Source organism: Delphinapterus leucas, chromosome 14 (genome assembly GCF_059928025.1).
Source record: "Delphinapterus leucas isolate spDelLeu-1000000601 "Yukka" chromosome 14, BTC_Dleu_Yukka2, whole genome shotgun sequence".
Lineage (NCBI taxonomy): Eukaryota > Metazoa > Chordata > Mammalia > Artiodactyla > Monodontidae > Delphinapterus > Delphinapterus leucas.
In genome coordinates, this window is record NC_143142.1 from 65,601,090 (window position 1) to 65,616,131 (window position 15,042).

At 40.6% G+C, this 15,042-nt stretch overlaps 2 protein-coding genes and 4 non-coding genes across 12 annotated transcripts; all 6 read right to left on the minus strand.

Moving 5' to 3' along the window:
• Nucleotides 1-1,904: 1,904 nt before the first annotated feature.
• Nucleotides 1,905-6,060, minus strand: C14H18orf32 (chromosome 14 C18orf32 homolog). Of its 4 annotated transcripts, none has more exons than XM_022584513.2 (3): nucleotides 5,921-6,060; nucleotides 3,285-3,475; nucleotides 1,905-2,682 (listed from the first exon to the last, which is right to left on the minus strand). In XM_022584513.2, the coding sequence occupies exons 2-3, from the start codon at nucleotides 3,447-3,449 to the stop codon at nucleotides 2,617-2,619; spliced, it is 231 nt and encodes a 76-aa protein (XP_022440221.1). In that variant the 5' UTR covers nucleotides 3,450-3,475; nucleotides 5,921-6,060; the 3' UTR covers nucleotides 1,905-2,616. The 4 variants fall into 4 exon arrangements, with proteins under 4 accessions (XP_022440221.1, XP_022440218.1, XP_022440220.1 ...); XM_022584510.2 differs by having other exon boundaries at nucleotides 3,285-3,472; nucleotides 5,921-6,023; XM_022584512.2 differs by having other exon boundaries at nucleotides 3,285-3,472; nucleotides 5,860-5,954.
• A 1,019-nt stretch (nucleotides 6,061-7,079) lies between these two features.
• RPL17 (ribosomal protein L17) lies at nucleotides 7,080-10,939 on the minus strand. Of its 4 annotated transcripts, none has more exons than XM_022584508.3 (7): nucleotides 10,682-10,928; nucleotides 10,093-10,145; nucleotides 9,962-10,002; nucleotides 9,299-9,433; nucleotides 8,944-9,042; nucleotides 7,793-8,016; nucleotides 7,080-7,164 (listed from the first exon to the last, which is right to left on the minus strand). In XM_022584508.3, coding segments are annotated over exons 2-7 (540 nt in total). In that variant the 5' UTR covers nucleotides 10,133-10,145; nucleotides 10,682-10,928; the 3' UTR covers nucleotides 7,080-7,163. The 4 variants fall into 4 exon arrangements, with proteins under 4 accessions (XP_022440216.1, XP_022440215.1, XP_022440217.1 ...); XM_022584507.3 differs by having other exon boundaries at nucleotides 7,825-8,016; nucleotides 10,682-10,923; XM_022584509.3 differs by lacking the exon at nucleotides 8,944-9,042 and having other exon boundaries at nucleotides 7,825-8,016; nucleotides 10,682-10,939.
• On the minus strand, nucleotides 7,712-7,775 carry LOC115803013 (small nucleolar RNA SNORD58). Its single transcript, XR_004023604.1, has one exon. It is a non-coding gene; the product is annotated as a small nucleolar RNA SNORD58 (small nucleolar RNA).
• LOC115803012 (small nucleolar RNA SNORD58) lies at nucleotides 9,134-9,198 on the minus strand. Its single transcript, XR_004023603.1, has one exon. It is a non-coding gene; the product is annotated as a small nucleolar RNA SNORD58 (small nucleolar RNA).
• Nucleotides 9,817-9,881, minus strand: LOC115803014 (small nucleolar RNA SNORD58). The gene has a single exon (XR_004023605.2). It is a non-coding gene; the product is annotated as a small nucleolar RNA SNORD58 (small nucleolar RNA).
• LOC115803015 (small nucleolar RNA SNORD58) lies at nucleotides 10,222-10,287 on the minus strand. The gene has a single exon (XR_004023606.1). It is a non-coding gene; the product is annotated as a small nucleolar RNA SNORD58 (small nucleolar RNA).
• Nucleotides 10,940-15,042: the final 4,103 nt, after the last annotated feature.

Consider the following 15,042-nt stretch of genomic DNA (forward strand, 5'->3'; position numbering starts at 1 on the left):
ACAGCCTTTTAATATATTCCCGCTTGGCAAAATAAAAAGTTGGTAACGGTGTAGCAGCCCCCTCAACTTTTTTAAAAATATTTTTTTACTAGTATGTGAAAATACAAGATTGGGAACCAGTGCTCTAGTGGGAGACTGCTAGAAGCAGAAAAGGCCTTAGAAGACCAGTGATTCTCAGGAAGGTAGGTTTAAATGAACTGGAGTGATCTGGGGGATCACTTTTCAAAATTATCCATCTCAACTTTTTAAGAGTACTGAATTAGAAAAACTGGTATGCTACAGGAAAAATGAAGGAGTAAACCAACAGAGGAAGATATGGGATCCAGGGAACAAGAGATCCAACACAGGAGTGGTGAAGAAAAGTCCCAAGGACTGCCACTATGCCTCGGGCCTGGGCAACAACTAGTCAATAGGGGAAGTGTACGGGGAGAAAAAGGTAATGAGTAACTGCAGGCAAGCGATGCTCTAAGTGAAGGGAAACTCAATCGCCCTACACGCACAATCTATGCAGTGAGCAGTAGTCACCTGCTCATCCTATCAGTGTCCAGCAAGAAGCAGATGGTACGCTCAAGATAAAGCAGTGACCCAAAGCCAGTAGTAACAGATGCCATCAACCCTAGGCCCAAAAAGACAAGGAAAGGGATACATTAGTGGAAACTGAAAGGGGTCATGTGGAGTTGGTCACCATGAGGTACAGTGACTTCTGGCTGAGGAACACATCTGACCTGAAGAGACCTCGAAGGGAAGGAGCCAAGGGAATAAATACCCTGACCTCACTCTTTCCTTCCCTCCCTCCCATCTCCTGCTGCAGATACCACTGGCCAAACCAACAGATCCCAGAGGTCATAGGAAGCCTGTTGATGTAGTCCATACAGCTTTCTTGAGCAGGAGAGTAGGGTGAGGGAGCAGAGATTTGGAGGGGCAAATGGAAAACATCTGGAGTATGCATAATGATATACACACTGATCAATGACTTAACCAAAATTTACAAAAACATTATCTGGAGGATGTGTGGGAGAAGCAGAGGGACTACAGTGTAAAACAGCTGTATCTCAACCATGGCAGGAAGTCAATAATGTTTAAAGTTGATAGCTCCAAAAACTGCAGTATACATGTATCACTTAAAATATGAAGATAAATGCTAAACAAAAGCAACAGCTAAATGAGTAAAGCCCTTGGGGACTATGGGAGTAAGGACATTATAGACCTTATTTGATTTTTAAAAAATGATATATTTTAAGAAAGTTGCTAGAAGGCTATACAAAAAGCTAATAGTGGTTACATCTGTGTAGCTAGAACAAAGGAATGAGAGTAGAGAAAGAACATTAACTTTTCATTTAACCTGCCCTTGCATTGTTCTACTATGAACATCTGCTATTTTCATAATATAGTTTTTAATACCTTAAAAAACAAACTAATCAACTGGATTTAGTTGCTAATGAGAATTTATCTTATCCCTCAGGTAGGCTGGGGCAGAAAAGATGAAACACATTTATATCAAAGGAAGTCCAAGGTGGATCAATGACTTGACCAGACACAGCTTAACAGAGCCTCAGTTAGGACCCAGGACTTCCCTGGGGACCCAAGGCGGGGAGTCCTTTCTAACTTCTCCTTGCTTCAGTGAAAATAAATATTCTATGAAGATATGTCTCATCGTCTTTGAATATTTATAGATCCTTACACTAAAATGAAGAGGCCTAGGGATGAAAGATCATGTGGAGAGGCCCAGACCAGCAAATAACTGTGCAGTCACGTCACTGTTGCTGAAAACCATGAATTTTGGTGTCTTATTATGGAATAAAATAACTGATACAATCTAAACTTTAAAAAAAAAGAAGAAAAAAAATATCGCTGCCCCCATAACTATCCAGATGCCATCACATTATTACAATCCTGACTTCTGATGTGGTTAAAAAATCTTACTTTTAAGTATTTATATTTTAAAAGAAAAAAGAACAACAAGCTAAACTGAATATTTAATACATTTGTAGGAACAGAAGGAATGCGACAAGAATTAGAATTTTATAATATACATTAGCCATTTACGTAAAAGATGTTCCATTTTTCAGAGAGGTTACCCCATTTCCCTGTCTTTCCTATCTTCCTCAGAGCAATAAACAGTTAATTACTACTCTCATAGATAAGCTGCTCCATTGAGTGAGACAGTAATTACATCTTTATGTTTCAAGTCATTATCATCTCCAAAAACTACCTTTCAATTCACTGCACAGTCTCACTGCACTCTTTCACAGTAAAAGTATACTCCTCAAATTTGAAGAGCCTGAATAAAAGCTAGAGGCCCAAGGATTTTTAGGGACTGATTTAGTAACAGTGTCTACTGGCACGAACCTTTTCTTTATTCATATTTTTTAAAATGCAATAAAAGAAATGAAAGCTACTTTAATGAAAAAGGAACTCAGGAATGAGGTCATTAAATATAACTAGCTACATTTGAAATACAAATACCAGGTATTTCCTGATTAGTGTCAGGTAAATATCTAAACTATCTAACCCAAATTCTGGTTTCAGGGAAAAAGATCAGAGACAAGTACAAAGAAGGTGCTTCATACTATCAGATCCATTTTTAAAACAATGAGATCCTTTGGGACCATCACATTAGTCTTTCTTTTTATCCGAGATTTCTGTTGGTCCTCTTGTTGGTAATCCATTTATGTCTGCACCCTAAAATGAAAAACCACTTTAGATACTATTACAACAAACAGACATACATTTTAAGACATATTCTCTTTAAAAACAGACAATAACTTCAGAATGAAAAAACTACTTCTAGAAATGTGCAGGATGGCTAAATTTGTGCAATTGAACACAAAGTTGTATTTAACAATCACCAACACTAAAGACAACAGAGTTGTCTAAATACTCATTTAAAAAAATAACTCCATTTTGTTAAAAAAAAAAACAACTCCATGATCCTACCAATTAAATCTCTCATCAAAGTTATCAGTCAGTGAAACTTGGCTTATTTTAGAACCATCTCTTGTTATTTATTAACTATTTACCATTACTCTTACCACTCAGGAAATACTGGTTATTACCTCGGCCATAAAGCAAGAAGCAAATGCATCAACCAGAGGACTAGTTTAGAACCTTAGTTTAAAGCAAACGTTAATTACAAATAAAAATCCAAAACCCCTATTTTAAAAAAGAAGGGAATTTAGACACATTAATGAAGCTTCTGGTTGGAAGAACTTGCCTTTCCAAAAGCCAAGTATTTCATCCTGCATCCCCACGCCCCCTTATTCAAGGCATTTTAATGTTCTTACCTTACAGTCTATTTTGCCTTTGTTTTTATCATTGGATTCTTGTATAGCTTTCCTAGGCCACACACGACTAACAAAGGGGGAAATCAGAGGGTATATATATGGTTCCAGGAACTTTTTGTAGACCCAGAGCAGAACTGGAATGACAATGCAGGGAATGCACACCATTGTCCCAGGCTTGAGATCCTGAACTGCTGATAAACAAGAAGAAAGAACAAATTAGATCATCATAGAGTAATGACTGAAGGAATTTACCTAGATTAAGATATATGAAAAGACTATTTCTACACAGAAGGAAAAACTTAAATCACACTACAGGTATTAGCTTAAAGCAAGTCTATTAAATAAAAATGCTGCTATCTACAAGGTAAAAGAATAACAGGTGGTAGACCTGAAAATAATAGTGAGGTGCCTCCCTCCAAACCTCTCCAATCACTGCTCCACAACCATAGATTTGATGATAAAGGAATGACACCATCATTTGCGGGGTGCTAGGCAGTTAAGCCCTTTACATGTATCAACTCATTTAATCTTCAAAACACCCAGTGAGGTTGGGTACCCTGGCATTTCCATTTACGGATAAAGAAAAGGAGGCACAAAAACATTAAGGAATTTGGTGATTTTGACATACGCCAGTTTAGTGTGAATTAACTCCCAGGGCCTAATCATCTCCAGGGACTGAACAATGCTAAGGGCAAATCTTGTAATATGGAACTCACTAAGATATCACTCTGGAAGACCTCTAGGCTGCATACTGGCTGGCCTTTCCCAGCCAACAACTCTCCCTTGACAGATTTGCTTTTTCTTTTTAATGGCAATAAAGGGGTATTGAGTAATAAAAGTTTTATTTAGTATTATTGGTATAAGTCAATTGTCCATTTCCAAAAATTAACACCTAAATTTCCTTGATAATTAGAAGTCAACTTGGAATTTCTCAAGATCAGCAATTTCTTGAAAAAGAGCCAATACTACTTCCATAACACACAATTAAACCGAAGACCTCTTAAATTTACAAGAATTTTTAATCCCTTAGCAAAGGCTTTAAAAACTAAGAAACTTCAGAACAGTGCATGAGGCTAATAATTCAGCATGTTAAACCAATTTTTAAAATATTGTAAGCTAAGTAGTATTTAGTGGTAAATGAGTAAGTACTGCTACGCTCAGGCAATTTAAAATGATTCACAACACAAGTGAAGAGTGGTATACATAATCCAATCTGAATGTGGCTTTGAAATGAATTACAAGAGCTGTAAACAAATAAAAATGTAAATGTGTATCAGGGAATGACCAACTCTTTTATAAGGGATTCATAACTGGAGTCTTTAAAACAGTCCCCTAGACAAATTAAAATAATTTTAGAATTTGCCAAAATATTTTGTTCCAAAAGTTTAAAGAATCAATCAAAATAAGCCAAACGAGCAAGAGTCTTTTTCAGCATTTTTCAAGAAATCACAATTTTTGGCTACTAGACATTTAGAATCTGATCTGAAAAGACTTCTTACTGGTTTAGGTACCATAGCATGATAATCAAACAGTATGGCTGGCAGCTGCCTGGATTTGAGCCCTGCTTTCACCATTTTCTAGATAGCGTTCCTGGGCAAATTATTTAACCAGACGGTGCCTTAATTCTCCCATGCGTTAAAAGAGGACAATAATAGTACCGATCTCACAGGGATGTAGTGTGGATGAGATACATTAGTAGGAATACAAAGCTCAGAACAGTGTCTGCATATATTAAGTACTACGTAAATGTTGCTACCATAAGAAAAAAACAAAACAAATCCCAAACACATCCAAAAGTTGTAAACTGTCCAAAGTCCACACTGCAGGTATCAAGTAACTAGAACTGGGTAAAACCAGAATTCCTAATTCTGGTTTCCTAGCTCAGTGCTCTTGCATTTTCTCTCCCCCAAACACGATCATCATGTTATTCCCCTTTCTACCAAACTTTCAAATGCAACTAAAACCCTTCAAAACAACTGGCAATGCTACCGAGCACCAAGCTAATACGATGACAGGCAATCCCTCCATCATAAAGATTCAGGTTTTTACCTACTTGAAATTGTGCTTTAAATGAATTCTCAAGAACAATTAGTACTAATTACTTTTGTTATAATTATGGCTTAGAAAGGTCTAGAAGGTGACTATGATAAATTGATAAAATCATGATTTTATTTACTCTCTCCAAGCCAATTCTCGAATATACAACACAGCGAGAAAGATGGATTGAAACGTGGAGGAGAGGAATTTCTTGCATTCGACTTAGTCCAATACAACGGAACAGAAAAAGGCGGAGGCTCTATGAGAACAAGAGCAGCTGTGGCGGGGGTACGCCACTTCCTCTAAGTGACCAGTCGGCGGATCACTTCACTGGAGACAAAAGAGACCGGGAGAGGCTAAGTCAAAGGCAAGGACTGAAAGACAGGGGAGAGTACAAGCGAATGGTGGCGACGACGATAAAAAGTGATACCGACAATGCAGGCCAGAGAGCGGATCCTGAAGCAAAGAGAGGCGTACGGAGGAAGGAAGGGGTGGAGACCGACGCAGGGGTAGGCACAGGGCAGGGGCGCTGGTGTACCTTGAGGGCAGGAGAACCGCGAAGCCCCGGCCGCAGCCCGGACCCACCCAGCCCCGCTCACCCGCGGCCACCAAGCCCCAGTGACGGTGTCCAGGCTTCCGGAGGGAGGGTCGCGGGGTGACGTGCCGCAGCCAACCCAACGGGCACCGCAAGAGGGACCGACAAAGGGGCGCCTGCGTCAGCCTGATGACGCACCCGACGTAACGGTGACACCCTGCGGGGACGGCGGCAGCTTCCGGCGCAGCCCCGGCAATCAGCTTAGAGCTTGCGGGCGAGGCGGAAGCGCTGTGCTCCCCAGTTGCCCTGTCACTGGAACAAGATTTACGACGCGGACCCAGTAAAGGATAAGCGCCTGTACCGGTGACTCACCAACAGGGAAGCTTGCGGTGATGGCTAGGATGTTTTCGAACGCAGTTGAGGCTAAGCTACTCACCCTGCTACAAGGGTCTTAAATTCAAGAGCAGGGGAAATTAACATCGTCAGCTTTGAGCGGGTATTTTTACAAGAAATGGGTATACAACTTTCCTCCCACCAGGACAGCTATAATCAGCGAAATCTAAGCGATGAAGAAATTCGAACCACTGCTGGTCGCACTGTAAACGGCACTGCTTTAGGAGTCCTGCAGTTCCTCCAATGTTCATTAAAATTACCATATGACCCTGGAATTCCACTCTTGGTATACACCCAAGTGAAAGGATAATATGCCCACACAGGAACTTTTATAATTCACAGCAACACTAACAGTAGCTAAAAGAAAAAAAGCCCCAAATGATATGATGAAGCACAGGTACATGCTACAACCCTGAAAAAATCATGCTAAGTCAAAGCCAGTGAGGAAGGTCACACTGTGATTTCATTTATATGAATTGTCCAGAATAGGCAAATCTACAGTCAGAAATAGGCAAGTAGTCACCCAGCACCGGATTGGGGGGAGGTGACAGCCAACCACTACCAAGGTTCCTCTTTGGGATCATGAAAAACTCTAAAATTCACTGTGCTGACGGATGCATAAATGAATATACTAAATGCTACTGAAGACTGTACAGTGTGTTAAATCTCAATAAAGTGGGTGGAAAAGAGATTCCGAAATTTCCCCATGTTCTAATTCCATTTTACGCAAAGCACCAAAAGATGCAAAACAGCGTGTTTTATGAAAACTCATTTGATCCATTTTGTGATGACACTTGAAATAGATTCACTAATTGAGACAACCAACACTCTGCTTTTACTTTTATTTGCATTTATTTTTTGCAGCATTTATTCCCGGGCCATAAGTTTTTGTTTCTTCAATTTCTTCTGGGATATCTGGGGAAAAGAAAAAAGCACTATTAAGATTCCAGAAGATTGTATCTCAATGAAAGAGTAATCGGAAATTTCAACATAAAGGGAAAAACATGAAGAGTCCTTTGGCGTAGAGAAGTGGTATGGGGAGAAGGGCAGCCAGGAGGACATCACAGTAGTAAACAGGAGATAACCAAGACAGCAGCCAGGGTGCCCAGCTGGTAAGAACTAAGTGGCAGCAAGGATGGAGGATAATATTTAACGATAAAATCAACAGAAGACAAATCCATTAGGTGGATCACACCATTAGGTGTGAAGAATCACTCCCAAGTTTCAGGCTTAAACATCTAAATGTAATCATATACTGAAAACAAGCTTATTGGGGGGCAGGGAGGAGAGCCCAGTTTTGGACATGTTGCATTTGAACTGGCTATGGACATCTAGGTGGGGACATAAACAGATAATCACATGGTTTTAACATACTGAACAATACAAAGTTACTATTCACTGTTAATCAAGAAACTAATGAGACCCATGAAAGCCAAAATAAAATGGTTAGAAGAGGTTGCTGGTTGCTCAGAATAGTCTCCTTTCATGGTTATTCCAAAGGTGTCCTAAGTTAGTCATCACAGCAACCACAAATCTAACATACCAAATAAACAGAGCAGAGACTAAGTAATTGACCTTTTTCTTCTGGGCAACCTCCTCTTCTGGTTTAGGAACAATCTGTTCTTTTTCAGTAAGGATCATCTCAATGTGGCACGGAGAGCTCATGTATGGGTTGATCCGACCATGAGCTCTATAAGTCCTGCGCCGCATCTTGGGGGCTTTGTTCACCTGGATGTGCTCAATGACCAGAGAATCTACATCTAAGCCCTGGAACAAAATCAGGTAACATCTTTATCTTAATACCACAAACTGCATCATTCAAGTGCCTGCCTGAAAAAAAATAATTTGAAAGGCAATCCTTAGGACTTTAAATAGCATATTTGTTCAAGCAGTTTTTTTTTAACCTTTATTCTAAGTGTCCTTCCTTAAATCTAACTACCAAAACTCCGTGCTAAATGCACCAAGTTTGTAAGTGGCATTCATAAAGGAGTGGAGTTACAGGATCTGGTAGCGTCTATGTCTATTTCTAAGCCTTGATGATAAACAAGATTTTGACAGCAAGGCTTAGCAGCTAGAAGGGCTAAAGCTGAACAGACCCACATTAATTCCAGTTCTGACCCAATTTTCAAAATGCAAAAGGGTAATGGATAATTCCTCAAATGGGTAAACCTGTTTTGTTGACACAGGTTTTGTTCAGTTAAACATAGTTGTTTTAACTTCTAACTGAAATTTAATGCCTCTCAACTATGAATGTAGGCAACAAACCATATTAATCATTACTACGGCAATCACAGTTCCTTTGGAATAGTACATATTTTATTATATTTAAAAATATCCTGTGAAGGGATTCACAAACCATAGTGTAAAAAAGGTCCATGGCACAAGAAAGTTTACAAACCCTTGGTAAAATACTCAAGGAAAAAAAAGCGTTTCTTTTACATGTACTGGGATTATAAGGGGGGAAATTCTAAAGACTTAAGCTTTAAGTAACTGCAGACCATGCTCCTGAAATGCTTTACAGACAAAAATTTTGGTCTGTTGGAAACTGGAGGTAGAGATTTAAGAGAATTCTTTTAATGGAGAATTTAGCTACTTGAGAAAGCAAGACAATCAAGGAAATAAATCTGGACAACAGCAACTTTAACTGAATAACAATCCAAGTTACATGTATAAAGATATTTATGGTCTGGGTACCTTAAGTTCAGCATTACTCTCTGCATTTTTGAGCATGTGCAGTAAAAATTCAGCACTTTTTTTGGGCCACCGACCCTGCGTCCAGCCCCACTGTTTGGCCTAAAAAACAAACAAAACCAGAGAGCCCATTCGTCACTTCCCCCAATTTAAATCAATGTTACAAGATGAGTTTATTTTAACCAACACCAAGGTTGCTCAGAAAATGTTTTTTTTCATGGTTAATCCAAAGGTGTCCTAAGATTGTCATCACAGCAACCAGAAAGAGCCTGATTAAAGGCAGACCATGGCCATTCTTACTCCCTCAATCACCTTCTCTAACAGTTTGTCTTTTTAAATGACAACTATGAATTCTCACCTGGGCACACCTACCAACTCCACCATTGTAGCGACGGAATGGCACACACTGCTTCTTTAAAGTGACATCCTTCAGATACTTAGTGGCTTTTCGGATATGCATACCCTTAATGGCCTGCGCTGTTTCACGAGTGTTCTAAGTATAAATAATATAAGCTGTGAACCATATGTTTTTTTAAAAATCACAAATTTTAAACATTAAATTCTAACATTTTCAACATGTCAACATTTATCAACAGCCAAAACCTTTCCATTATTAGGACGTGAGCTGATACAATGAAGAAAAAAAATCTGTGATTATGAGCCGAGGGAGGTTTGGTTTGAAGGTGGAAAAAAGTGAACCCTAAGCATGTTTATGCACTTTAATACGTTCTCCATCATCTTATGAACTACAATTACGTGTCCCATATCTTGATATGCACACTAGGTTCTCAAGCAGTTCTCTGGTAGTTTTACCCAATTCCGCAAATCCTAAATCAAAGTACTCATTATATACTGATGATCACGGACCAAAAGGTGGCTGCTCAAAATCGATTTATTTTCACGGTAAATCCAAAGGTGTCCTAAGAAATGCATCACCGCAGCTACCTTTTTAGAATGGTTAAAAAATACTCACTAGAACTCGTGAAACAACTCTTTTAGAGCATAACTATGATTCACATACCTTAAAGTGAACACGAAGATTTGAACCTCTCGACTTGCATGCTAAAAAATACCAAAAAGAAAAGTTTTGGTTAATTCTGGGCATCTTGTTGCCTCTTACTCCAAAATAAAATATGTTTCGTGTTCACTTACATTTTGTGGGATTTTCTGGGTCAAGTGAATAGCGAACCATTTTTAGAGGTCACCTGGAAACGAGCAAGTTTAATTCTGTCAACATATTTACAGTAACTTACACGGTTTATGTACTAAACGCTGCCCGCAGCTGCTCAGAGAGTAGCTGTTTTCATGATTAATCCAAAGGTGTCCTAAGAAATGCCATCATCGCAGCCATCCTTCTATCCAGTTTCTTCCCGTGTGGAACTACCAGTGACTACAGCAGTGCTGACACTAGACTAGTGACAAGGACATCATTCCTTTTACCCTCTGGAAGAGAACACAGCCTGTTTCAATCCAAGCCTGGATCCTTCAGACGAAAGTTAACTCGACCCACTACAACCCTCTACAGGCTCCCCCTACAGAAACCTCCTTTACTCACACAACTTCACACGTAATCCAGTCTTTTTTCCACACTTCCAATTACCCGCTTTAAGCGCCGCTGAACTCGAAACATTTAACGTTCGGCCACTGAATAAAAGCCTCGACCCTACTTGACTTTATTCCCACCCCCCCAAATTTCTCTCGATGCGGCCACAAATGCGCTGCGTTAGCAGCCACCACTCACCGCGAAGACACTGGGCCTCCGGAGTCGGGAACCACCACAGCCTGCCTGTACGCCCGGCCAACCACCTTCCCAACCATCGCGCCCCGCTGAGGCCTGAGAGCACCGGGGCGCCAAGCGGGGTACTCCGACACGTCTCCCCGCACAGAACGCCGCTCCCAGGGAGAAATCAGTAGCCGCGAGAGTCCTCCTCCCGAGGGTCTCGAAATCGGCACCGCCAAGGCCAGGATGGCAACGATAACCAGAGGATTCCCCACTCGGAAGACTCGCCAAAGAAACACTCACCTCAGGCCGCTGACCGGAAAAGGAAGAGCGGTGGTTCATGGGAGAATTCATGAGAACTCGACATCTCGCGAGATTCCCAGCCAAAGGAACGAGATTTGAAGAGGTGGGGGAGGGCGGAGGAGAAAGGGAGTGTGGAATATGTTTGACAAGATCTGAAAACGAATTGCCCCCTTAGGAACCGTCTCAAAATTCTTCTTTTTTGTTTCCAGAAATAAAGTTATGGATTCTAAATATCAATCAATTAAAAACAGGTTTGTTCAGAAACAGACTCAGAGACTTAGAGAACGAACTTATGGTTACCAGGGAGAAAGGTGCGGGGTGGGGGGGAAGGATAGTTAGGGAGTTTGGGATTGACATGTACACACTGCTCTATTTAAAATGGATAACCACGACTTCCCTGGTGGCACAGTGGTTAAGACTCCACGCTCCCAATGCCGGCGGCCCGGGTTCGATCCCTGGTTGGGGAGCTGGGTCCCCCATGCTTGCCGCAACTAAGAAGTCCACATGCTACTGTGAAGATCCCGCATGCCGCAACTAAGACCCGGCTCAACCAAAATAAAATAAATATTGAAAAAAAAAAGGGATAACCAACAAGGACCTACTTACTGTATAGCACAGGGGGCTCTGCTCAATATTATGTAGCAACCTAAATGGGAAAAGAACTTGAAAAAGAATAGATACATGTATATGTATAACTGAATCACTTTGCTGTACACGTGAAACTGACACAACATTGTTAATCAGCTATATTCCAATATAAAATAAAAAGTTTTAAAGAAAAGGTTTGTAGTTCTAGGACAAGACCACCTATTATTAGGTATAGACAAGACATTTATTCATCAACATTTGTTAGGTTTGGTTATGTGATTATATGAAAATGATTTGTAAAGGGACAATTAGGAAGATGCAAAGGATGGGATGTAATTATGCTAATCAGAAAATTCTCAGTTTAAGACCATCACCCAATCAATTGTAAAGCAACCCTTGTGAAGGATGGAATATCAGAAGGGTCTTGTTCAAGAATGGGGTCTGGTTTCCCCACTGCAACTTGTAGATCTTCATATGGGAAAGGATATCTGTTCCTTGAAAACAAAAATGCCAAGGGACATTTTCTTCCTCGCCAAGGTCATCTGTCTGGTTATTCCTTTACAGTCACTAGTGGTGTGACTGCTGTTAGATTTAGGTCTTCCTTTTATGGCCTCTGGGATTTTCCCAGAAAACTTAAATGAACTCTTTAAAGTGTATTTGATATACATATATTTCCTTCAATCTGTTTTTAATTCTTTATTTTAATTTTATTATATGTATTGTGCAGAAATTTTAATTATTAAAACAATAGTGTACTGCAGACAGGGGTAATCCTTAGCAATCAATTGATTTGTTCATTCATCCATTCAGTGAATATTCATCAAACACTTATGTGCCTGCCGTTGTGCTAGATGCTATGTTCTAAGAGGTACTAGGAGAGTCTCAGCCATCAAGGAACCCACAGTCTCAGAATGAGGGTAAGGACAGAGAGATAGGGAACTAGGAGGTGAACAGCCAATTAGAATACAGTGTGAACTTGCTAAAGTAGGGTGAGCACTTAGAGTAGGAAAGCCTCCCCTGAGCAGATGACATGGCGGCTGCACCATGAATGACCAGGAGGAGCTAGCTGGCCATGGCAATCAGAAAGAGAAAAATAACTATTATTACCAGCAAGAAAATTCTGCTATGGGAACTGCAATTGTTTGGATTCTTTTTGGGTGTGGGTGGGGCGAGGTAAGGTGGAGTGGCAAGCCTGATCTGGAAGGAACCTATTTGTCTGCCAAGGAGTTTGAAGTTTACCTTAAGGTCAATGAGGGACTTTTCAAAGTGTTTAGACCCTTGGGGGATAGGTGAGGCGACTTGATCAGATTCACTTTTGAAAAAATCACTCCACAGGGAGACATTTGGGATGCCTCAGGGGCAAGACCAGAGGCTGGCAAAAGATGGTGGTGGCTTGAACTGATCAGGTTCAGTTTAATATTTTTCAAAGAGAATGGAGAGTGGTGGATGAATTCAAGAGATTTTGGTAAAACTCACATGATTTCCTGATTGTAAGCTGTAAAAGTTGGTACTTTTGTACCTTGCCTGGAATCAACTTCTTCCAAACTCCTGTGAATGTTCTTAATGGCAACTAGAATGGTGAATCCTTTACAGAAGGTTTTCAATTGGCTTTGCCCAGATCATCAGAGGAATCACTATCTATGGCAGCTATAGCCTTACGAAATGTATTTCTCAAATGATGAGACTTCAAAGCCAAAATTACCCCTTGATCCACGGGCTGCAGAATGGATGTTGTGTTAGCAGGCATGAAAACAACATCAATTTTCTTGTACATTTTCATCAGAGCTCTTGGGTGACCAGGTACATTGCCAATGAGCAGTAATATTTCAAAAGAAATCTTTTTTTCTGAGCAGTATGTCTCAACAGTGGGCTTAAAATACTCAGTAAACCATGTTGTAAACAGATGTGCTGTCATCCAGGCTTTGTTGTTCCATTTATAGAGCACAGGCTGAGTAGATGTAGCATAATTCCTAAGGGTCCTAGGATTTTCGGAATGGCAAATGAACACTGGCTTAACTTCATATCACCAGCTCCATTAACCCCTAACAAGTGTCATTCTGTCCTTTGAAGCTTTGAAGCCAGGCATTGACTTCTCCTCTCTAGCTATGAAAGTCCAAGATGACATCTACTTCCAATAGAAGCCTGTTTCATCTACCCTGAAAGTCTGTTGTTTAGTATAGCCACATTCATTAGTTATCTTAGCTAGATCCTCTGGATAACTTTTCTTCTGCTTCCTCACCTCTCTCAGCCTTCACAGAATTGGAGAGAGTTAGAGCTTTGTTCTGGATTAAGTTTTGACCTATGTGATATTGTGGCTGGTTTGATCTTCTGTCAACTATCCAGAGCACTGAAACTTTCTCCATACCAGCAATAAGACTGTTTCACTTTCTTATTATTGTGTGTTTACTGGGTAGCACTTCTAATTTCCTTCAAGAACCTGCACCGCAACCCCCCTCCACCCCATAACTCGGCCAACTGCTTGAGGCAAGAGGCTTAGCTTTTGACTTGTCTTGGTTTTTGGCATACTTTCCTCACAAAGCTTCATCATTTCTAGCTTTTGATTTAAAGTGAGGAATGTGTGACTCTTCCTTTCACTTGAATACTTAGAGGACTTTGCTATTTTTTTAATTAAAATTTTTTTTATTTTTTAATTTTTGCCTGCGCCTTGCAGCTCGTGGGATCTTAGTTCCCCAGCGAGGAATTGAACCTGTGCCCTTGGCAGTGAAAGCGTGGCATCCTAACCACTGGACCATCAGGGAATTCCCTGGAGGCCTTTGTTGAGTTATTAGTTGGCCTCATCTCAATATTGTTGTGTCTCAGGGAATAGAGAGGTCCCAGAAGAGGGAGAGAGGTGGGAGAATGGCTTGGCAGTGGAGCCGTCAGAGCCCACACATTTATTGATTAATTTTGCTGTCTTATATGGGCGTAGCTCATGGCACCCCAAAATAATTACAATAGTAACATTGAAGAGCACAGATCACCATAACACATATAATAGTCACGAAAAAGTTGGAATTATTGCCAGAATTACCAAAACGAGACACAAAGTGAGCAAATGCTATTGGAAAAATGGCGCTGATAGGCCTGCTCCAGGCACGGTTGCCACAAACCTTCAATTTGTAAAAACCTTAAAATCTGGGAAGGGCAATAAAGTGAAGCGCAATTAAACAGGTATGTCTGTATAACAAAGGAAAACTAGCTTTATGAATGACACCTCCCAGAGGTATTGTGTATTGGATTGAATGGAGTAACATGAATAGCTAAAGGAAGTATTTCATTCATAAGCAGGTGGGGCGGTGTTTCTGAGGAGCAGTAGAGTTTGGAGATGGGCCAGAAGAGGATCCTTCCTGCCAACCTCAGAGGACACCACAGTCTGGAGCAGAATAATGCCATTTGAGTAGTGGCAGGATACCCCTAATCCTCTCAGAGAACAGGAGGTTGGCACGGGCCACTTCAGGGGGGCTGGTCAGTGTACATGGGTCCTGACTTGG